The 23,938-nt window shown below is 40.5% G+C and overlaps 1 protein-coding gene across 1 annotated transcript; it reads right to left on the reverse strand.

The window, feature by feature from the left end:
* Nucleotides 1-20,729: 20,729 nt before the first annotated feature.
* On the reverse strand, nt 20,730-22,977 carry LOC140877503 (uncharacterized). Its single transcript, XM_073281041.1, has 4 exons — nt 22,584-22,977; nt 22,066-22,463; nt 21,495-21,770; nt 20,730-21,434 (listed from the first exon to the last, which is right to left on the reverse strand). Exons 1-4 carry the CDS (start codon nt 22,975-22,977, stop codon nt 20,730-20,732), a joined length of 1,773 nt encoding a protein of 590 aa, XP_073137142.1.
* Between the last annotated feature and the right edge of the window lie 961 nt (nt 22,978-23,938).

Genomic DNA, 23,938 nt, shown 5'->3' on the forward strand with positions numbered 1-23,938 from the left:
CCACCTCGATTGGGAGAGTCGGTGAGTCGTTACATGATCTCATCCTCGGGATCCCAAAATCAAAGCAATACTCCCTTGTTTATCAGAATTGATATCCTGGTTTTAAAGACATGCATATCATTAACTTTGACTTGAATATGTGGTTTGATAGCATGTTGTATATTCATTACTTGATATGTTGCTTTTACTGGGATTATCATTCTCACCGGTTATCCGGCTGTTGCTTTGTTTTGTATGTGTACTTGGCAACAGGAAGGGCAGGATCAAGTCAGCATAGACCTGGTTAGCGTCCAGAGCAAGAGATAGAAGTGAGACTCGTTTAGAAGTCGAATCAGCATGTCAACCTAGTTATGTTTTGCGATCATGTTTAGTCATTCGAACTTCTCGTATATGTTTTGTAAGCAAGAAACGATGTAGATGCTATCGAATTGAATGTTGCTCTCCCCTAAACCTTTCTTGTATTGTTATTGGAATATCAAATACTCTTAATGCTAGTGTTTAGGTTTTGATTGAGTTTATTTCAGTGCCTTAACTTCTCTGGGCGAGGGGACGGCGCGGGCGCGCGGCCTCTTTGCGAGGTGTGGGCGCGGGCGCTCTTACTTAGAGCGCGGGCGCGCTAGTTTTTGCGCAGTATAAGCGCGTGCGCGCTTCCTTAGGCGCGGGCGCGCTGGGTTTCGCGGGGCATAGGCGCGGGCGCGCTGATGTAGGCGCGGGCGCGCTGATGTCAGCGCGGGCGCGCGAGCCTCCTTTTAAAAAAAAAAAATACTTTGGGTTCTTGTTTACTTATCGCTTGTCGTCTGATATTAGTTGATTAGAAACGAGGTCTCACATTAAGTGGTATCAGAGAGTTAAGATTCTTAGTCGAACTAGAGTGAGCGGGTAGATCGAGTCTGCGTGTATTGGCTCCTCGCATGTGTTTGAATTATTTTAACTATGTACTTAACTCCATGCGAGCATGCTTTATTATTGAGAATTATTGAATTACATGATTATGTGATTTAATTTATAAAGCATGATCTACTTGAGATATAATTGTTTCTGTTATCGACTGGTATCCGGTATTCCAAGCGGTTGTAAGGGCACTGATTGTAGCGATTGAGATATCTCGTGTCCTAACCTTTGATTATCAGATGGGTCCTCGTCGAGTAATAAATAGAAACACACCGCCAGTTATCCCTGCGACTGATCAAGCTAGCACTGAAGTTGATCAGTTGGATGCTTCAGCAACGCCTATGGAAACCTTGCTGAAGAGGTTTCAGTCGTTCAATCCGCCGTTATTGATGGGTTCAGAAAATCCAGTTGACTGCGAGAGTTGGTTGGATGATATTGTTTAGCTGTTCGATTCCATTGATTTCACAGATGACCGCAGAATCAGGTTAGTCATTCATCAGCTACGTGGGGTTGCTAAGAGCTGGTGGATCATGACAAAGAAAGCAATGGAGAGTAGAGGTACGAAAGTTACTTGGACTCTTTTTAAATCTGAGTTTTATAAGCGGTTTTTCCCTATCTCGTATCGCAAAGATAAGGGAGCAGAGTTTTCCAATCTGTGGCAAGGGAATCTGAACATTGAAGAGTACGTGGCTAAGTTCGATAGTCTGTTGCGTTTTGCACCGCTAATTGCCGGAGATGAAGAAGCTAAGGCAGATCAGTTCATCAATGGTTTGAACCCCGACGTCTTCACGTTGGTAAACACCAATAGGCCTAACAACTTTGCGGATGCTATGAATTAAGCAAAGGGAGCAGAAGCAGGCTTGTGGAGGCAAAGAGGTAACCAGGTAGCACCTCAGCAACAGAGGCAGTATCAGAACCCACCATCTCAGTACCAAAATCATCCACCTCAACATCAGAACCAGCAGCAGAGGTATGAAGGTGGTAGCAGTGGGGCAAACAGAAAGGATCAGTACAAAGCAAGAGGTAAACAGTTCAAGAGGCAAGGAAACAGTTTGTCCAGTTCCAGTGGTTCGAAGCAATTCGGTTCCGGACAGAGTTCTGGATCTTCAGCCTTGTACTACAGCAAGTGTGGGGGAAGACACTCACCGGATCAGTGTGTGGGAGTCTTCGGCAATTGTAACACATGTCAGCAACCGGGACACTTCTCTAAGGTGTGCCCTCAACGTAATAGAGATAGAGCTCAGAGTGGGAGTTCGTCTAGACCTGCAGCTCAGCCGGAGAGGCAGTCGTCTGCAGTGCACTCTTTCCAACCTAAGCAACAGCAGAACAGACAGGGAGGTAGCTCTAGTGCAAATCAGCCTCCGAGACAGCAAGCACGAGTCTTTGCATTGACAGAGGATCATGCTCAGGCAGCACCTGACGATGTCATAGCAGGTAACTGTTCGATTTTCGGTCATTCTGCTCATGTCTTGATAGATACAGGTGCTTCCGATTCCTTGATCTCTGAGAAATTTGTGTTATTGCATGCTTTGCCAACTGAATTGTTGCCTACAGTAGTAGCTGTTACTTCACCTTTGGGTGGAGGAATTGTTTCTGTCAGACTAGTCAGGAACTGTGAACTTTGTTTTGAGGGAAATTTGTTAGAATTCGACTGTATTGTTCTTGGGTTGTCAGATTTTGATTGTATTGTCGGTATAGATGCTTTGACCAAGTACAGGGCAACAGTTGATTGTTTTCTGAAGGTTGTCAGGTTCAGACCTGAAATGGCAGACGAGTGGAAATTCTTTGGTAAGGGTTCTCGATCTAGAATTCCTTTGATTTCAGTGTTATCTATGACTCGTTTGTTACAGAGAGGTGCAGAAGGATTTTTGGTTTATGCGGTTGATGTACTAAAATCTAGCCCAGCTTTGGTTGACTTACCAGTGGTTAGAGATTTTGCTGATGTGTTTCCGGAAGATGTTCCTGGATTGCCACCCATTCGAGAGGTTGAATTCAGCATTGACTTAGTGCCAGGTACTCAACCTATTTCAAAAGCTCCTTATCGTATGGCACTTGTTGAATTGAGAGAGTTGAAGGAGCAGCTTGAGGATTTAATTGCCAAGGGATACATCAGACCTAGTGTGTCGCCTTGGGGTGCTCCTGTGCTTTTTGTTCGGAAGAAGGATGGTTCTATGCGGCTCTGTATCGACTACCGCCAATTGAATCAGGCTACAGTTAAGAACAGGTATCCTTTACCCCGAATAGATGGCCTTTTTGATCAACTGCAGGGTTCTTTTGTCTACTCTAAGATTGATCTGAGGTCAGGTTATCACCAGTTGAGAGTGCGAGAGGAAGACGTTCCTAAGACCGCATTCAGAATGAGGTATGGTCATTTTTAGTTTATAGTCATGCCGTTCAGTTTGACTAACGCTCTAGCAGTTTTTATGGGTTTGATTAACCGTATCTTTCAGCGTTTTTTAGATGAGTTCGTCATTATCTTTATCGATGATATTCTTATCTACTCGAAGAATCGTACTGACCATGCAGAGCACTTGAGGACCGTACTCCAGATTTTACGAGCTGAGCAGTTGTTTGCCAAGCTGTCTAAATGTGAATTCTGGTTAGATCGAGTTGTCTTTCTCGGTCATATTATTTCTGAAGATGGGATTTCTGTCGATCCCAGCAAGATTGAAGCGGTTATGAATTGGCCTAGACCTATTTCAGTGCCGGAGATCCGAAGCTTCATGGGTTTAGCTGGTTATTACCGTCGTTTCATCGAGGGTTTCTCGTCTATTGCAAGCCTATTACCCAGCTGACTCAGAAGAATGCGCCTTTTGTCTGGACTGCAGATTGTGAGGCTAGCTTTGTTGATCTGAAGAGGAGACTGACCAGTGCTCCAATTCTTTCTATTCCGAAGGGTACTGGAGGTTTCACAGTCTATTGTGATGCTTCTAACTGAGGCTTGGGTTGTGTTCTTATGCAGCATAAGAATGTGGTAGCGTATTCATTGAGACAGCTGAAACCGCACGAGACTCGTTATCCGGTTCATGATCTTGAACTAGCTGCAATCTTCTTTGCTCTGAAGATCTGGCGTCACTATCTTTATGGTGAGTCTTTCGAGATCTTTTCTGACCATAAGAGCCTTAAGTACTTGTTTTCATAGGCAGAGCTGAATATGAGACAGAGAAGATGGTTAGACCTGTTGAAGGATTTCGACTGTGAAATCAAGTATTATCCGGGGAAGTCGAATGCAGTTGAAGATGCCTTGAGCCGAAAGCTATGTTCTTTATCTCTTACTACTATTGGTGTTTCTCAGTTGATCGATGATTGTTGCACTTCTGGTTTAGAGTTTGAAACAGATAGGGAGATTATTAGAGTGTTTGCTATTCAAGCCGAACCGGAGTTTTTTGTTGCAATCAGAGAAGCACAGAAGTCTGAGCCGAGCATTCAGGTTTCAGTAGAGAAAGTCAGATCTGGGCATCAGTCTGAATTCCAGGTTAGAGATGATGTACTGTATGTGAATAACCGTATTGTTGTGCCTGATATTTCGGAGTTGAGGCAGCGTATTCTTCGAGAGGCTCATTGCAGTCGATTTAGTATTCATCCTGGAGGTCGTAAGATGTACAACGATCTGAAGATTCAGTTTTGGTGGAAGGGAATGAAGAGCGACGTAGCGAGGTTTGTATCTCGGTGTTTGAATTGTCAGCAGGTGAAAGCAGAACGGAAGCGACCAGGAGGTCTATTGCACAGTCTATCTTTTCCTGAATGGAAGTGGGATCACATTTCCATGGATTTTGTCACGAAGCTACCACGATCCGTTCGAGGATGCGATGCCATTTGGGTAGTGATCGACCGGTTGACGAAGTCTGCGTGTTTTATTCCGTACAAGATGACGTATCGTCATGATCAGATGGCTGAGTTGTATGTTAGCAATGTTGTGAGACTGCATGGTGTGCCGAAGTCGATCGTTTCAGATAGAGATCCTAGATTCACTTCTCACTTCTGGCACAGTCTTTAGGGGGCACTTGGTACTCGATTGCATCTGAGTACAGCTTATCATCCTCAGACCGATGGACAGTCAGAGCGGACTATCCAGATGTTAGAGGATATGCTGCGAGCGGTAGTGCTAGACTTTGGCACTAGTTGGCAGGATTCTTTACCTCTTGTCGAGTTTTCTTACAACAACAGCTTCCAAGCGAGTATCGGTATGGCGCCTTTTGAGGATTTGTATGGTAAGAAGTGCCGATCTCCGTTGTTTTGGGATGAATTGTCCGAGTCACCAGATTTGGGACCGGAGATGCTTAGAGATATGGCAGAGCAGGTTAAGATCATTCAAACCAGAATGAAGTCAGCTCAAGATAGACAGGCGAAGTATGCGAATGTCAGGCGTAGACCTCTAAGTTTTGATCAGGGAGACCGAGTCTTTCTGAAGATTTCACCTTTCAGAGGCACTGTTAGATTTGGGAAGAGAGGAAAGTTATCTCCGAGATTCATCGGTCCGTACGAGATTCTCGAGAAGATAGGCGATCTTGCCTACAGACTTGCACTTCCTCCGTCTTTATCTGGTATTCACGACGTTTTTCACGTCTCTATGCTGCGAAAGTATCAACCAGATATTTCACATATCCTTCAGCCTGACGAAGCCGAGTTAGACGAGACTCTGAGCTACTTTGAGCGACCGATTCAGATCCTTGATCGGAAGGAGAAACAACTCAGAACCAAGTCGATCCCGTTAGTGAAAGTGCAGTGGAGCCGTCACGGCATCGAGGAAGCGACTTGGGAGACAGAATCTGACATGAGACAGCGTTTTCCAGAGTTATTCAGTTGACGTGAGTTCTTCTTACTGTCTTTAGTTCTTTATTCTAGCTTATGAGTTGTGGTTCTCGTTGATTTCGAGGACGAAATCTCTTCTTAGTGGGGGAGAATTGTAAAGCCCCGTTTTTATCTTAATTGAATTTATTTGAGTTAATCAGAGATTACAGAGTTCCCGAGCCGGTTTGATTTTGATCAGGGTTCTTTTTGCAAAAATTGGATTTTTCAGGGACTAAAACGCAAATTTTGATTTTTATATATTATCTACACATGGATTTTAATTTGGAGAAGCCTCCATCTTCCTCTCCAACCGTGAGCCTCCATTAGAGCCGCCCCTTTGGAGTTTTGAGCTTTCAGATTTCCTCCCGAGCTCGATCCGTCCGTTGGAATTTATTTCTGAAGGCGGATTAGTGATCACTGCAGTGAGAGCTCTGTTATATCGTAAGTTCTTCTTCGATCCGATACATTCTAGTTTTTGGATGTTGTTAGAATCGTTTGAGATTCGAGTATGTTGTTCTCTACAGAGTTCTGATCGTTTATTATCTGTCGGTTTTGAATTAGAGCGACGTTCGGATTTGTTATGATTTTTGGAAGCCATTTTCGAAAATGTGGATTTTGAGATTGATGGGATTGCTTTGTTTTGGTTGTCTTAGAATTTTTATGAGGTTATATCTCTATTGAACTGCTGTCTGCGTTGTCGGTTTGTTCAGTTATAGCCGTTATGCCGTCGGTTTGAGTTTTGGAGATTTGAACCGTTTTTTAAGTTGTTGAACTTGGCTTGTAAGTCGATCATGGTAATTGATCTTTGATTGTATCTGAACAGATTCGTTTGGAGTTGCCAAGCCCTGTGTTAGCAGCATTTGGTCGTTGAGAATTGGACGAAGAACGGTAAAGAGATTACCTTGAACCGTTGCCTTTGTTGTTGGATTGTTTAGTTGTTGATTAAACCTTTTGTTGTAGCTTATCCAGAGTTGGAACTACTGCATTGAAAGGTAAAAGCAGTCATCGTAGCGGGATAGCATACTCGGGACTGTTGGTTCTCGAGTTTCCCTTTTTAAATCACATATTGCATTGATACTTGTTCTAGCATGTGGAACTTGTATTTGTTGATTGATTGAGTTTTTGTTATGTGGCTTATATTTATGTTTCTGTTATGCATTCATCTTGAGCCTACTTTGATTTCAGCGGGCAGAACCGCCCTTTTTGTTAGACGTTTGGGAACTATGATTGAGTGGCCTAGGTTGTAGTATTTCGCCTAGTGCTAGCATACTCATTATGGTTGCTCAAAGTCTAGAGGAGTGGGATACGTGGCACCACCTCGATTGGAAGAGTCGGTGAGTTGTTACGTGATCTCATCCTCGGGATCCCAAAAGCAGAGCAATACTCCCTTGTTTATCAGAATTGATATCCTGGTTTTAAAGACATGCATATCATTAACTTCGACTTGAATATGTGGTTTGATAGCATGTTGTATATTCATTACTTGATATGTTGCTTTTACTGGGATTATCATTCTCATCGGTTATCCGGCTGTTGCTTTGTTTTGTATGTGTACTTGGCAACAGGAAGGGCAGGATCAAGTCAGCATAGACCTGGTTAGCGTCCAGAGCAAGAGATAGAAGTGAGACTTGTTTAGAAGTCGAATCAGCATGTCAACCTAGTTATGTTTTGCGATCATGTTTAGTCATTCGAACTTCTCGTATATGTTTTGTAAGCAAGAAACGATGTAGGTGCTATCGAATTGAATGTTTCTCTCCCCTAAACCTTTCTTGTATTGTTATTGGAATATCAAATACTCTTAATGCTAGTGTTTAGGTTTTGATTGAGTTTATTTCAGTGCCTTAACTTCTCTGGGCGAGGGGACGGCGCGGGCGCGCGGTTGTTGGCGCGGGCGCGCGGCCTCTTTGCGAGGTGTGGGCGCGGGCGCGCTAGTTTTTGCGCAGTATAAGCGCGTGCGCGCTTCCTTAGGCGCGGGCGCGCTGGGTTTTGCGGGGCGTAGGCACGGGCGCGCTGATGTCAGCGCGGGCGCGCGAGCCTCCTTTTAAAAAAAAAAATACTTTGGGTTCTTATTTACTTATCGCTTGTCGTCTGATATTAGTTGATTAGAAACGAGGTCTCACACCATTGATGTCGATTGCCCCAGAACTTGGACACAACTCTGCCTCGACTCCGGGATGCCTCGCTAAGGGTTGCCCCTTTCCAAAGATGGCTGGAATACCCCTAAAACAACTCAAGAAAGGAGATTGGAAGTGTGAATTGGCAAGTCAAAATGGGCTCCCGAATGCTCTATTTATAGAAAGATTTCGGAAGCCCTAACTCGCATGCAGTCCACGTTGTAGAAATGCAAAGATCGGAAGCTCCGATCTCATCTTCAGAAGCTCCGTAATCCTGCGTGTCCAAGAAAGTTTACACGTCGATAATGTGCATGGCCTAACTGCGATCGGAAGCTCTGATTGTACTTCGGACGTTCCAAACAAGCCATAGCTTCCAAACTCCTTCGCTTGTTCTGATCTCTTCGGACCATCCGATCCCCATAGGGCTTGGGTTCGGACCTTCCGAACCACCACGAGCCCAAATAAGTCCCTTAACCATTTTTTTGACATTTTGGATCCGATTTCTTGGTCCGTTTGATCATATAAAAAATTTTTAATCATGTTTTATTAACTCTAACATGTTTAGTTAAATTAATCTTGTAAAATGGGACCGGGTTACTACATTCCCCCCCCCCCACTTAAGATCTTTTCGTCCTCAAAATAATTCTTAAGTGTGCAAACTGAACATTAGGCAAAGCATTCTTTATTACCAAAGATCATTTTACAATATACAACATTTAATCACAAAGTACAATCAAAATAATTCAGGATGCCCCAAACTCATGTTGCTATCTAGTTCCTAAATGGCTTTTTTTGTGCCTCGGCGCTGCCACTGAACTAGTACAAGAAGAATGATCTTATTCCGCAACACCTTGTATTTATGATCCAGAACACACAGTTTTTCCTCAACATAGGTCAGATCAATATACAATTGTACCTTAGACAGCTGAAATATATGAGACTCATCTTGTAACGCCCGGGGCTGAAGAGGGCGGGGAGTGATCACCGGTGTCAAGAGGTTGCATGGAAAATGAGCGGCTCCTGGAAGTCTTCTACGCAAAGGGAGACATGAATTAGCCGATCTTGTGCCAGAATGAGAGGGATTATGAAAATGTGTAGGTATGGGACTGCACAGTTGAGAAGGGTTTAAAAGATTTGATAGGTACTACTCATATCGAGAAGGTGCATCTTATTTTAGGGGTCTCATCACATAAAAACCGCAAATTTAAGAGTGCTTGACATGGGACAATTATAGGATGGGTGAGCCCCTGAGAAGTTTCTCAGGGTGCGCGTGAGTGGGGACATAAGCACGCTGGAAAGACCAATCTTGATACAGTGTGGACAGTCGTCTAATCTGGGGCATTACACATCTACTACGTACCGTCGCAACAGTGATACATGGAACACATCATGGATACTAGACAGATACGGTGGTAAAGCCAATATGTAAGCTAAATCTCAAACACATTCTAAAATCTCGAATGAACCAATGAATCTTGGAGATAGCTTCCCTTTGAGACCAAATCTCAAAATCCTGCGGAAAGGTGAAACTTTCAAAAACACTTTCTCACCAACCTGAAACTGCAAAGGCCTACGCTTGATGTTAGCGTAACTAGCCTATCGATCATGTGCAGTCTTAATCCATTTTTTGATCTGCCTAAAGATATCAGCAGCCTGTTGAACTAATTCTGGTCCCTCTATCTGTCGCTCCCCCACTTCTTCCCAAAACAGTGGTGTACGACATCGTCGTCCGTACAACACTTCGAATGGTGCCATACCAATACTATGATGATAATTGTTGTTGTACGCAAATTCAATTTACAACAATTGATCTTGGCAAGATGGACCAAAATCCATAGCACAAGCTCGCAACATATCCTAAAGCATACGAATAATGCGCTCTAACTGTCCGTCAGTCTCTGGGCGGTAATCAGTACTCAAACTGAGTGTAGTACCTAAAGCACGTTGAAAACTCCCCAAGAATCTAGAAGTAAACCTCGGGTCTGGATCACTAACAATGCTCACAGGCACTCCATGGAATCTCCCAATCTCCTTAATGTACAAGCGAGCCATCCCAACAAGATTATAGTCTCAGTTATACGGAATGATGTGTACTGATTTGGTGAGTCGATCCACCACAACCAAGATAGCGTCATAATTCCTCGAGGATATTGGCAAATGGGTCAAAAAGTTCATCGTGATAAACTTTAATTTCCACTCAAGAATAGGCAAACTGTGAAGTAATTCCCCAGGTCGTCGGTGTTCTAACTTAACCTGTTGACATACCAGGAATTTGTAAACATACTGCTACACACTTCGTTTCATTCCCTTCCACCAAAACCTAGTTCGCAAATCCTTGTACATCTTAGTTCTCCCCGGATGAACACTCAACTTGGTGCGATGTTCTTGAGATAAAATTTCATTCCTCAAAGTCTCATCCTCTGGTATTACAATACAGCGTGACAAACATAGTAAACCATCCGACTGATAGTGAAATCTAGACATACTATTATCATTGGCTAATCATTCCAATCGCTGAGTCCTTGGATCGGACATCTGAGCATCTCGATTTGAGAATACAAGGCTGGCTCAGATAAAATTGCAAACATCTGAATATTTATCATACCTCTCTTGTGCTTTAATGTATATCCCGAAGAACAACAATCCTGAATCAAACTGAAAACAAGACAATTCTGAAGAGCATATACTCGCACCTTGCAACTTAAAGCATCCACAGTGAGATTAGCAGCTCCTGGATGATATTTAATCTCACAGTAATAATCTTTCAACAAATCCATCCAACGATGTTGTCTCATGTTCGACTCAGCCTAAGTGAACAAATACTTGAGACTCTTATGATCTATGAAAATCTCAAATTTCTCGCCATATAATTAATGATGTCAGATCTTCAAGGCAAAAATGATAGTTGCTAACTCAAGATCATGCACTGGATAATTATCCTCGTGAACCTTCAGTTGTCTAGAAGAGTATTCGATCACATGCCCATTTTGAGTTAGAATACAACCTAACCCTTGCAGAGAAGCATCAGTATATACCACATACCCTCCAAATCCAGACGGTAATGCCAAGACAGGTGCAGAAGTCAACCGTCCATGAAGTTCACAGAAATTCTCTTCACATTCTGAAGACCACTCAAAATCTACGTCCTTTCGAGTAAATTGTGTCAGGGGTCGAGCTATTTGCGAGAAATTTGCTATGAAACAGAGATAATACCCTACCAGACCCAGAAAACTACGAATTTCAGCCACTTTCGTCGGACGCGACCGATTAAATACAACCTCAATCTTGCTCGGATCCACTGCAACTCCTTCCTTGAATATAATGTGGTCAAGAAATACAACACGATCAAGCCAAAATTCGCACTTACTCAGCTTTTGCGTAAAATTTCTTTTCTGGAAGAGTCTACAACACAAGTCTCAGATGATATGCATGTTCAATCAAGTCACGTGAATAAACCAAGGTGTCGTCAATAAAAACAACAACGAAATTGTCCAAAAATTCTCGAAACACTCGATTAATCATATCCATAAATATAGCCGGTGCATTAGTCAACCCAAATGGCATTACTAGAAACTCATAATGTCCATATCTGGTCTTGAATGTAGTCTTGGCTATATCCTGATCCTTAACTCGCATCTAGTGATACCCAGATCTCAAGTCAATCTCGGAGTAAACTGAAGTATCCTGCAACTGATCAAACAAGTCATCTATATGAGGCAAAGTATACTTATTCTTGATTGTCAAACGAATCAACTATCGGTAGTCAATACACAGTCACATTGACCCATCTTTCTTCTTTACAAAGAGAACAGGATCTTCCCACGGAGAAACAATAGGACGGATACAACCATTGTCCAAAAGATTTTGCAACTGATGTTTCAACTCACGCATCTCTGACGGAGCCAGACAATACGGTGCTCAAGAAATGGGTGAAGTCCCTGGCAGTGGCTCAATGCCAAACTCCACTTCCCAAATAGGAGGAAAACCCGGAATCTCATTAGGAAAAACATCCGAAAACTCATTAACTACTGGTAGATCCCCTATACCAACACTTCCAGTGGAAAAATCAATCGCATAGATGAGTTAGCCTTCCCCGCCAAACTCTAGAGCACGATAGGCTCTCAAAGCAGACACCAAAGCCATCGGAGGTTGCGCTCCATCACCATAGAAAAACCAGCTATCATCTCCAACCGGATGAAATCACACCAATATCTGGTAACAGTCCACTGAATATCGGTACGTGGTCAGCATATCTATAACCAATATGCAATCAAAATCCTCCATCGATAAAACCATTATATTTGATGTCAGAACATTACCTTCAAACTCCAAAGGACAACCCAAAACTAGACGTTTAGCCAACGCGGATTGACCTGTTGGTGTAGAAACAGAAATAAATACGTCTAGGGTAACGTAAGATAACTTATTTCGCTTAACAAAACGTGCAGATATGAATGAATGAGATGCGCCAATATCAATAAGAACAAAAGCAGTTATTCTACATAAAAAAATGTACCCGCTGTCACTTTATTATTCTCATCCACAACCTTATCATACCTCAATGCTAAAACCTGACTCGAAGTAGGAGGTAGCAGGTTAGAACTTTCTGTTGTTTGTCTTGATGGCCTCTGCTGAACGGTAGTCTGGGATCCAGAACCAGAACCTACTCCCCCAGCCTGTGGATAATCTCTCTTAAGATGACCTATCTCCCTGCAAAGGAAACAAGCTCCTGCAGCCTTCTTGCACATGTCACATGGATGATTATTACCAAAATGGTCACACTGACCATTCTTTTAAAAATGCATCACTCCCCCAGATCCTGAGGAAGAAGAAGAAGCAGACTTATTAAAAGATTGGGCACGAGGACCCAAAGATCCAGAATATCGAGCAGAAGCAAGAGATCTCCCCCATCTAAAAGTAATCTCAGCCTGGAAACATCTATTAATAAGCCCCACATAGGATGTCGGATCATCACAAACAGCAACACGATCAAAATCTCATGATTAAGACCCTATAGAAAATGATCATACTTGGCCTCGGAACTCGAATGGATATGAGGACAATGCGACAACAACTCGAAAAACTTCTGTTGATACTCATCAACAGTCATATTCCCTTGTTTTAAATTCAGCACCTCAATGGACATGGCTTGACGGAGAGCATGTGGAAAATACAGCTTCATGAAAGCTGTGCGAAATTCTGCCCAAGTGACTCTACCTTGCTCCTGCAATATCGGTTAGCCATAGATTTCCACCACTTCTTGGTGCGTCCCTCCACAAAGAAACTTACACCTCCAGATGCTGCTCATCGGTGTTATGGAAAACACGAAAACATCCTTCCATTCTTTCTAGCCAATCCTCTGCAGCTTCAGTTGACTCTCCTCTGACTAAGGGCTTCGGACCCATCTGAAGGAACTTATGCATATTGAAACAACGATGCCCATCATGGTTATGACCCTCATGGTATCGTTGTCGAGGCTCTCGATGACGTCTCTGATCATCAGCATTTCCCCAACGATCTACACTACCATGAATACTCTCGTCATCATGTCCTGCCATCAACAGGACGAATCAAAGGTTAATCCCAAGGCAAAAATCTAAATCCCAAGATTTCTATGGATGCTCTGATACAATAAATGTAGTTACCCGCACCGTGATCACCTACTAATCAAGAACTTATGCATGAAATTAACTTAATTAATCATAATCAAAAAATAACCAGCGGAAACTAAATAGATTAAACAACCCAAGAGAAAGAAATCTGAAATTATTATACAATTAACCATATCGAATAACTGAATAACAACTCAAACCAAATACTAAAAGCCCACACTGAAACCTAACTCCACCTCAGCTGCAAACTCGAAACTACGGTCTCTCTGAGCCTCCTACTCCATCAAGTCTAAGACCTACCCCATGGAATAGGGTGACCAAAACAATTCGAGGACGTGAACATAAAATGCTCAGCAAGAGAGTATTAGTATAGAAATATTATATGAGCATGAATGCAAGTGCACGGGTACCAAGACACTAGGTCAAGAAATCCTGCTCACTGACTCGGGCCCCAAGTATATAGCACTCTGTGCCATCGCACCAGGAGGTGGTTCATATACCCAATGTGGATATCGGTGACCTGACACGAGTTCACGTGTCCAACCATCCACTACATGTCCGGTGAGCGCGCTAATATCGACAACCTCAAGGGTATATGCTCAATATGCTAGTGCATGAAGCATAATATTGTTACAAGTAATATGCAGATAAAATCATTCCACATAAACAATGCAATACATAATACATATATACTCAGTCTGGATATCTCGAACAGTACTTTCGTACCTTAATTCTTACAGGCAAGCTACATCAGCTCTATTGTCCAAGCCTATAATCATCATATTACTATATCACTAAATGATATCTAAAATCCTTAACTAAGCTAATAGATACTCCCAAACTATTTATAGGTTTTCGAGTATACCTTCGTCCGTCGTCAGCCTGTTGATGTCGATGGCCCCAGAACTTGAGCACAACTCTGCCACGACTCCCGAACACCTCGCTAAGGCCCGCCCCTTGCCAAAGATGGCTGGAAGACCCCTAAAACTACTCAAGAAACGAGATTGTAAGTGTGAATTGGTAAGTCAAAATGGGCTCCCGAATGCCCTATTTATAGACAGAGTTCGGAAGCTCCAAACTCGCATGCAGTCCACGTTGCAGAAATGCAAAGATCGGAAGCTCCGAACTCTTGTGTGTCCGAGCAAGTTGACACATCGATAATGCGTATGGCTAACTGTGATCGGAAGCTCAAATCGTTCTTTGGACGTTCCGAACGTTCCGTAGCTTTTGAACTCCTTTGCTTGTTCCGATCTCTTCGGACCATATGATCCCCATAGGGCTTGGGTTCGGACCTTCCGAACCACCCGAGTCCAAATAAGTCCCTTAACCATTTTTAGACATTATAGATCCGATTTCTTGGTCCGTTTGATCATATAAAAATTTTGTAATCATGTTTTATTAAATCTAAAATGTTTAATTAAATTAATCTTGTAAAATGATACCGGGTTACTATAAGATTACTGTAAAAATGATTTTAAAAGATGGGATGATTTCTCCCAATTACTGAGTTACACGCATATCACTCACCCACCCAAACCATCTCATATAAGAGCGAGGAAGAGATTGAACAAGATGATAAAAACCTAAACCTGTTTTGGGGCTGGTGATGAAGAATCAATATTCTGTCTTTAGTTTTGTTTGGTTTTATTATTCTGTCCGGTGCGTTAAGACCTTTTATTGATCAGTTATGGATCGAATAATGTTAATTGTTTATGCATTGTAAGCACATTGTAATTTTATTTTAAGAATAAAAAGACTGGTTATTCCTAAAATCTGTATTTTAAGGTTTGTTATTTAATATGAAAATTTTAAATAATGCCGAAGTCAGCTAGGCCTGGTTTCGGGGCGTGACATCGGCTCCTAGTAGGTTTCAAGGAGTAGGGGAGTGTAGTGACCCTATCCGGATCACCTACTACTTTCCTAGATAAGCATGCAATCAAGATACCTTAAACAATATATGAAATAGAGGAAGCTAATTATGTGTTACAAACCAAAACAGCGATATACAACCAGAAACTAAAACCAAAGGTAACAAATGTTTAAAAAATGATATTGAATTACCAGTAATAACACTGTTGAACTAATGGAAACTCACTTCTTCCACAGCACGACCTCTCAAACTTGTCTGGACCCATCGACATCATCCAACCTGAGACCCACCCTGTCGAATTGGGTGTCCGAGAAACAAAACACTGAATGTGAGCGACTACTCACAATACGATAAGTACGAGTATACAAACTTAGTATGATGCATGAAAATGACTGGTACTGGTTAACATGATATCTGCTCAGTCTGGGCCTCATTGAGTATGTAGTACCATTTGGGGTCAACTCTTGTAGTGACCAGACTGGAATCAACTACCAACAGAGTCTTAAGAATGCAATTAAGTCTTAAAGAATAAATAATAAAATTCAACGAAAATTTAAACCATAAATACAAAATCACCGGTAGAAACAACCGGGCGAAAATTGAATAATATTTTACAAATCCATCGAATGGAAATAACAAAAATCCAAAACTAGCAACCTGATACAGAAACAGGCAAAAACAACGGAACCACTGCAGCTCAACGACCGCTACCTTCGGGTCCGTCCAACCTAAGCCTTGCCCCAGAGTATAGGGTGTCCAGCACAAAATACTATTGACGTGAGTATAAAACGCTCAGTAAAAAATTACGAATATACATTTACCATGCATGCACATGCAATATGACGGGTACTAGAAAACCTATCCAAAAGACTGCTCAGTTAAGGCGCCATGTTATGTAGTGGTAGCTCCTAGTCGTATCGCACCCAAATTAACTCAACTCAACTCAAACAAATAAATAAATATGTAGTAGCGAGAGTAGGGATCGTTCCCTCGAGGAAAGTGAAATTTATTTGTGTTCTTAAAAATGCTAAAAATAAATAAAAAAGGGGTTTTTTAATTTGAAATTAATTACTAATAATTAAAAGCAAATTAAAATAAATTTTATCAACTAGCATGCAAGAATTAAAATTATAACAAAGTAATCAATTAAAACAAGCTTTGGTATAGATCGACTACACCCTTGAAGTTATTTACTCGATCATCGCTTCTCTTAAAATAATTAATTCTCATTGAATATTCATCATTGGAAATTTAATTCCTATCTCACCTTAATTTTAGTTAATTAGACACAAGCGTTCTAAATCAACATTTACCAATGAATTAACCCAAATACAAGCGATTAAGGTTTAAACCCAAAGTAGCATTCAAACTAGTGAAATTGATGAAGCTGAACAATACAAACACAAGAGGTTGTATTTAACCTAGTCAATAGTTGTTCCTACGAATTAACAAATTCACAAGCGGAAAATATTAATCATAGTTGCTTTACAAATTAGAGTGATCAAACAATTACGGATTTGATATCTAATTTAGCTTTAGATTGTATGAGAAATTATAGGGTGATCAAGCCAACAATCAAACATACAATCATAACAATCAATTCCAAACAACTCTTGATACTCAAATAAAAATTAAACAATGAAAATCAAAATCTCACGAGATAAATAAATCTTCAAGGGTTTGTCTTCCTTTACCAAGAATTAATGTAACGCCCCGTTTTTATCTTAATTGAATTTATTTGAGTTAATCAGAGATTACAGAGTTCTCGAGCCGGTTTTATTTTGATCAGGGTCCTTTTTGCAAAAATTGGATTTTTCAGGGACTAAAACGCAATTATCGGTTTTTATAGATATTTATAAGGCTTTTGGGCTCATTCTCTTCTCCATCACCTCCATTGCATCGCCTCCCTCCATTGAAGTCGATTCATTGAGCTTTCAAGCTTTTTGATTTCAGTCCGAGCTCGATCCGGCCGTTGGAAATTATTTCTGAAGGCAGATTAGCAATCACAGCAACGAGAGCTTCGTTATATCGTAAGTTCTTCTTCGATCGGATACATTCTAGTTTTTGGATGTTGTTAGAATCGTTTGAGATTCGAGTATGTTGTTCTCTACAGAGTTCTGATCGTTTATTATCTGTCGGTTTTGAATTAGAGCGACGTTCGGATTTATTATGATTTTTGGAAGCCATTTTCGAAAATGTGGTTTTGAGATTTGTTGGGTTTGTCTTGTTGTTGTTTGGGCATTGATATGAGTTGATATTGGTATTGAACTGCTGTCTGCATTTCCGGTTTGTTCAGTTTATAGCCGTTATGCCGTCGGTTTGAGTTTTGGGTTTTCGAATCGTGTTTGTATTGATTGGAGTCTTGGCGTGTGAGTGATCGTGGTTGTTGATCAACTCTTGAATTCTTACAGATTCGTTGGAGTTTGTCGAGCCCTGTGTTAGCAGCATTGTTCGTCGAGAGTTGGACGAAGAACGGTATAAAGAGTTTTCCTTGAACCGTTGCCTTGTTGTTGTTAGATTGTGTAGTTGTTTATACAATCTCTTTTGTAGCTTATCCAGAGTTGGAGCTACTGCATTGAAAGGTAAAAGCAGTCATCGTAGCGGGATAGCATACTCGGGACTGTTGGTTCTCGAGTTTCCCTTTTTAAATCACATATTGCATTGATACTTGTTCTAGCACGTGGAACTTGTAATTGTTGATTGATTGAGTTTTTGTTATGTGGCTTATGTTTATATTTCTGTTATGCATTCATCTTGAGCCTACTTTGATTTCAGCGGGCAGAACCGCCCTTTTTGTTAGACGTTTGGGAACTATGATTGAGTGGCCTAGGTTGTAGTATTTCGCCTAGTGCTAGCATACTCATTATGGTTGCTCAAAGTCTAGAGAGTGGGATACGTGGCACCACCTCGATTGGGAGAGTCGGTGAGTCGTTACGTGATCTCCTCCTCGGGATCCCAAAAGCAGAGCAATACTCCCGTGTTTATCAGAATCGATATCCTGGTTTTAAAGTCATGCATATCATTAACTTCGACTTGAATATGTGGTTTGATAGCATGTTGTATATTCATTACTTGATATGTTGCTTTTACTGGGATTATCATTCTCACCGGTTATCCGGCTGTTGCTTTGTTTTGTATGTGTACTTGGCAACAGGTGGGGCAGGAACAAGTCAGAAGAGGCATGGTTAGCTTCGAGGGCAAGTAGTAGAAGTGAGACTCGGTTTAGAAGTCGAATTAGCATGTTTATCTAGTTTAAGATTGAAGCATGTTAGAACTCGAACTTGATATGTTTTGTTATTCGAATTAGTTTGTATTCGGATTGTAATCTGAAATCGAAGTATGTTGTTGTTGTATCGATTTAGGCCTTCTGTAAGCATGACTTGTTATGGCATGTTTCCCTACACCCTGTTATTGCATTTGTATTTGAAGGCATGTCGGACCAAGCGCGGAATCCTTTCTTTTTTTTTCTGCAGCCTGAGCATTTCTGCCCAGGCCTTCCGCGCGCGGGCGAGGCCTCCGTTGGGCCTCGGATTTGTTTGCCCGCGCGCGCGCGAGCTTGGTTCCTCGCGCGGGCGCGCGGCGTTTTAAAAAATAAAAAAAAAAAAAAAAAAAAAAAAACTTTGACTTGTTTTTCTCTTGGATTCTTGTTCGCTTAATTGTTGTTTAATCCGAGATTAGTGGTTTAGAATCGAGGTCTCAAATTAAAACTTAGTCACTTAAATTCATGAATTCTTAAGAAAAATTGAAGAAATAAAATTAAATCTAAGAACAAGAGAGAAAACCAAGCCGCCAAGATGTTTTTCACGTCTTCAGCCATCCAAAGATGATTATAATTCGGGTTCTAGGCGTTATTTAAAACCTAGAGTCCTTCCCAAGAAAGTTTCCTTTTTAGATAAAATTTCCCGAACTTGGCGCCTCGCTCGATCGATAAAAAGTAGCAGATCGAGCGGGACATTCTTTGCCCGAAAACTCTGTACGCATACACATCAGCGCTCTTCATTAGCGTAGTATCTCATCTCTAAGGCGCATAAAGCGCTTCTCCATAGCGATATCGCGCTTCAATCCTTTTCTCCCTTTGGGTAGTGCCCTTCCCAAGCGCTATAGCGCTTCTCATTCTCAAAGGTAGAGCCCTTCGTTAGAGTTGTTCGTTTGTAGCTCTAACGAACAGCTCTACTTCTTCCATCTTCTTTATTTACTTCTTTTCTTCAATTATTTTGCTTCTTTTTTCTTTTATTGTATATCAAAACACAAACAATGATTAGGAACTATAAAATAAATTTAATCAATGCAAATTATCCTATCATACAGATTAACTCAAATAAATATAGGAAAATACAATCATATCAAACTCCCCCATACTTAACCTTTGCTCGCCCTCGAGCAACACAAAACCAAAAATAAGTTCAAGCTCATATCCATAATGAAGAATAACCATGATTTACACATGTGTGCCTCAGAAATTAACTCAATGCATGATCAAGAAAGGCGTTAAAATGCTAACGGAACAAGTTCAATATCCAAATATTTCAACTAGAGATATAGCCCCGAACGCGTGTGTGTGTATGGTCATTAGCAAGTGTAATGCACACTCCACAGATCCATTCAATGCAAAACCCCACAATAACTTAAGTTGCACACCAACAAATCAAGTTAAACCATTGAGAAATTTTTTTTTCTTTTTCACATTTCTGGATAATTGCACCCGGTTGTCCTCAACTCCATATATTCTCCTTCTTATTTAGCTCTTGGAATTGGTAGGATTAAATTTCAATCATCATTCCAATGCCTCCCCTCACCTTACTACTCCATTAAATTTTTTTTTTATTAAGCTCAAAAGGAAGGTTGATAGACTAGTGACTTCCTATGACTATCACAAGGCTCACACGACCTTCACTATGTCATATACAATTCACAAGCTATGACTCATGTGTGTTCAAAAATATTCTACAACCATATCAAAGTCTAATTTGCATTGGAGATCAAAGTGTTCCAAGGATAGCAAATCATATATTTTCAAAAGCATGCATGTCATAAATTAGAAATCATCATGGGCTAGTGAATTTCAATAGTCATATTCATCACTAACTATGAGCTCTAAAAAAAATTCTTTCTTTTTTCAAAAACCGACTAAATCCTCTAAATGACTGGCTAAGTCCTCTCCCCCATACTTAAAATCTTACATTGTCCCCAATTTAAGTCAAAATGCAAAACAAAAATAAATACTAAGAATGAAAATGAAAAACTCCCCTTGGGTTGCCTCCCAAGAAGCGCCTCTATTTACAGTCGCTGGCCCGACTGCATGCTTTAGTTGCTCATGGTGGTTTATATTTGATAACTTTGTCCACTGTCACCCACTTGAGCTTTCATAATTAATTTATTTCTCTACTTATTCTGCTTTGATTTCTTACTGATCCTATCCTCTTGATGACTTCTTCCTTTTCCCATGGGTATTCATTTTGCTCGATCTTGAGGAAGTTTTGGCTCAGCTTTAGGTGCCTGCAAATCAGGAAGAAAAATCTTAGCATTAGAATTGTTAGCAGGTCTTGCAGCAACCTTCTTTAACATATCCCCATTCACGACTTTCTTGTTTTCTTGTGACAAATGATCATTGATATCAGGAGTGTTAACAACACTTTCACAACTAGGAAATTTTAGGTTATCAAAAATATTAAGCTTAACTAACACCCCATTAAATTCCATAGTGAGAGTACCATTATTAACATCTATGATAGACTTTGAAGTTTTTAGAAATGGTCTTCTTAACAAAATTGGACTATTCAAATCATTATTTTTCATGTGAAGCACATAGAAATCAGCTGGAAATACCAAATTACCAACTTTCACAAGAACATCTTCTAACACACTCCTAGGATAAATATTAGATCTATCAGTCATTTGAATTACAATCACAGTTTCATTCAAGGGACCTAGTTTTAAAGAATCATAAGTAGAATATGACATTACATTAATCGATGCTCCTAAATCTAACATGGTCGTATCAAGCTGAACATCTCCTATTTTACAATGAATAGAAAACATAAATGTATCCTTGCATTTTATAGGTATCTTTCTTTGAATCACAATAGAAACCTGTTCTCCTAATTCAAATTTTTGGCATCCCTTCAATTTTTGTTTTATTTTCGCAGTATATAACTCCTTCAAAAATTTAGCATAGCGAGGTACTTGCTTAATAGCATCTAACAAAGGGATATTTACCTCACATCTACGAAAAGTATCATAAAGCTCCTTGATGCCTTCGTCTTTCCTATACTCCTTCAACGCAAGGGAAAATGGGGCTACAGGTTTATACTCAGAAAGGGGAGGAAACTTACGTTTTGGTGTGTCTTTTTGAACTATCTCATTCTCCTCCACCTTAGATTCCTTGTCATTTTCATTCTTTACCCGTGCTTGTACCACTTCCTCTCGAACCATCAAATCCTTTCCACTCCTTACATTTATTGCACTCACATTTTCCTTCGGATTAGGCACTGTCTATGATGGAAAACTGCTAGAATTTTGTGCCTCCAACCTGTTAATTACGGTTGCCAACTTCCCCACCTGAGTTTTCAAGTTTTGGATACTTGCTCTCGTTTCCTATTGAAAACTTAAAGAATTAGTGGCAAGATCCTTAACAATATTTTCTAAAAACTCACCAGGGTTGGAATTTGAGGACGCTGCGGTTGTGGAGGATATGATGGCCTATATGCTTGATTATTTGGTTGCACGTGAGGTGCGGGTTGGTTCATCTAAGTATTGCCATATCTGAGCTTCGGATGATCCCTCCAACCTGGATTATACGTGTTCGAGTAAGGGTCATAATTCCGCTATGGTGGCCCAGGAATCCTCCTGGTGCATTGACTTGCTCAGTTGAACCCTCTTGAAGAGTGGGGCACGTCTCAGTTGAATGCCCCATCGCAGCAGCACAAATTCCACACTTTTTCACATTTTTTCCATTCCCTACTGCAAGTTGACGCACAAGAGACGTCAGATTAATAAGTTGTTGTTCAAGGGAAGAGACATTTACCTCGTTATTCCTTCTGAGCATCGGATCACCTCTACTGGTGCCAAATTTTTTAGAATTGGCAGCCATGTTCTCGATTAGATTCCTTGCATCTTTCGGTGTTTTATCAGCAAAGACTACTCCACTGGCCGCATTGACCATGCTCCTGTCATGAGGCAACAAACCTTCATAGAAATATTGAATTAAGAGATTTTAACTTATATGATGTTGCGGACAGCTAGCACAGAGCTTCTTGAACCACTCCCAATATTCGTGAAGTGACTATCCCATGTGTTGCTTGATACCATAGACCACCTTTCTGATGTTCGCCGCTCTCGAATCTGGAAAAAACTTATCTAAAAAGATCATCTTTATCTCTGTCCAGGTTGTGATGGATCCAGGAGGTAGGTAGTATAGCCAATCTTTTGCAGCATTCTTTAGAGAAAACGGAAAGGCTCTTAGCTGAATTTGTTTCTCTGTCACTCCAGCAGGTTTCATGCTTGTGCAGATCACATGAAACTCTATCAGATTTTTATGGGGATCCTCACCTACAAGGCCATGAAAAGAAGGCAACAAATGTATTAGTCCAGACTTCAAATTAAAAGTGGCATTAGCTTCTGAGTAGAAAAAAATAATGCATAAAGGCTGCTGATTCATATCAAGAGTGCCAAGTTGTCTCAAGCTCAAATTTGCAGTCATCTCTTCTCTAGGATCTTCAAATCGAACTTCTTCTTCTTCTGCAGATCTTCTTCGAGCTTCCTTCTTTCTTCTATGGAGCGTTCTCTCTATCCCCGGATCGTAGGGAAATCCTTCTTATTTTGAAGATTCACCTGCAAGCATGAACAAACCAGAGAAGTACTGGAGGAAGAATAAAAATAAAATAAAATAAAAAACACAAATAAATTAAACTTCTTTCCCCAAAAACGGCGCCAAAAATTGGTAGCTCTTAGTCGTATCGCGCCCAAATTAACCCAACTCAACTCAAACAAATAAATATGTAGTAGTCAGAGTAGGGATCGTTCTCACGAGAAAAGTGAAATTTATTTGTGTTCTTAAAAATTTTAAAAATAAATAAAAGGGGTTTTTTGAATTTGAAATTAACTACTAATAATTAAAAGAAAATTAAAATAAATTTTATCAACTAGCATGAAAGAATTAAAATTATAACGAAGTAATTAATTAAAACAAGCCTTGGTATCGGTCGACTACACCCTTGAAGTTATTCACTCGATCATCGATTCTCAAAATATAATTAATTCTCATTGAATATTCATCATTGGAAATTTAATTCCTATCTCACCTTAATTTTAGTTAATTAGACACAAGCGTTCTAAATCATTCATTGCCAATGAATTAACCCAAATACAAGCGATTAAGGTTTAAACTCAAAGTAGCATTCAAACTAGTGAAATTGATGAAGCTAAACAATACAAACACAAGCGGCTGTACTTAACCTAGTCAATTGTTGTTCCTACGAATTAACAAATTTACAAGAGAAAAATATTAATCATAGATGCTTCACAAATTAGAGGTATCAAACAATTACGGATTTGATATCTAATTTAGCTTTAGATTGTATGAGAAATTATAGGGTGATCAAGCCAACAATCAAACATACAAGCATAACAATCAGTTCCAAACAACTCTTGATACTCAAATA

Source organism: Henckelia pumila, chromosome 2 (assembly GCF_033568475.1).
Source record: "Henckelia pumila isolate YLH828 chromosome 2, ASM3356847v2, whole genome shotgun sequence".
NCBI lineage: Eukaryota > Viridiplantae > Streptophyta > Magnoliopsida > Lamiales > Gesneriaceae > Henckelia > Henckelia pumila.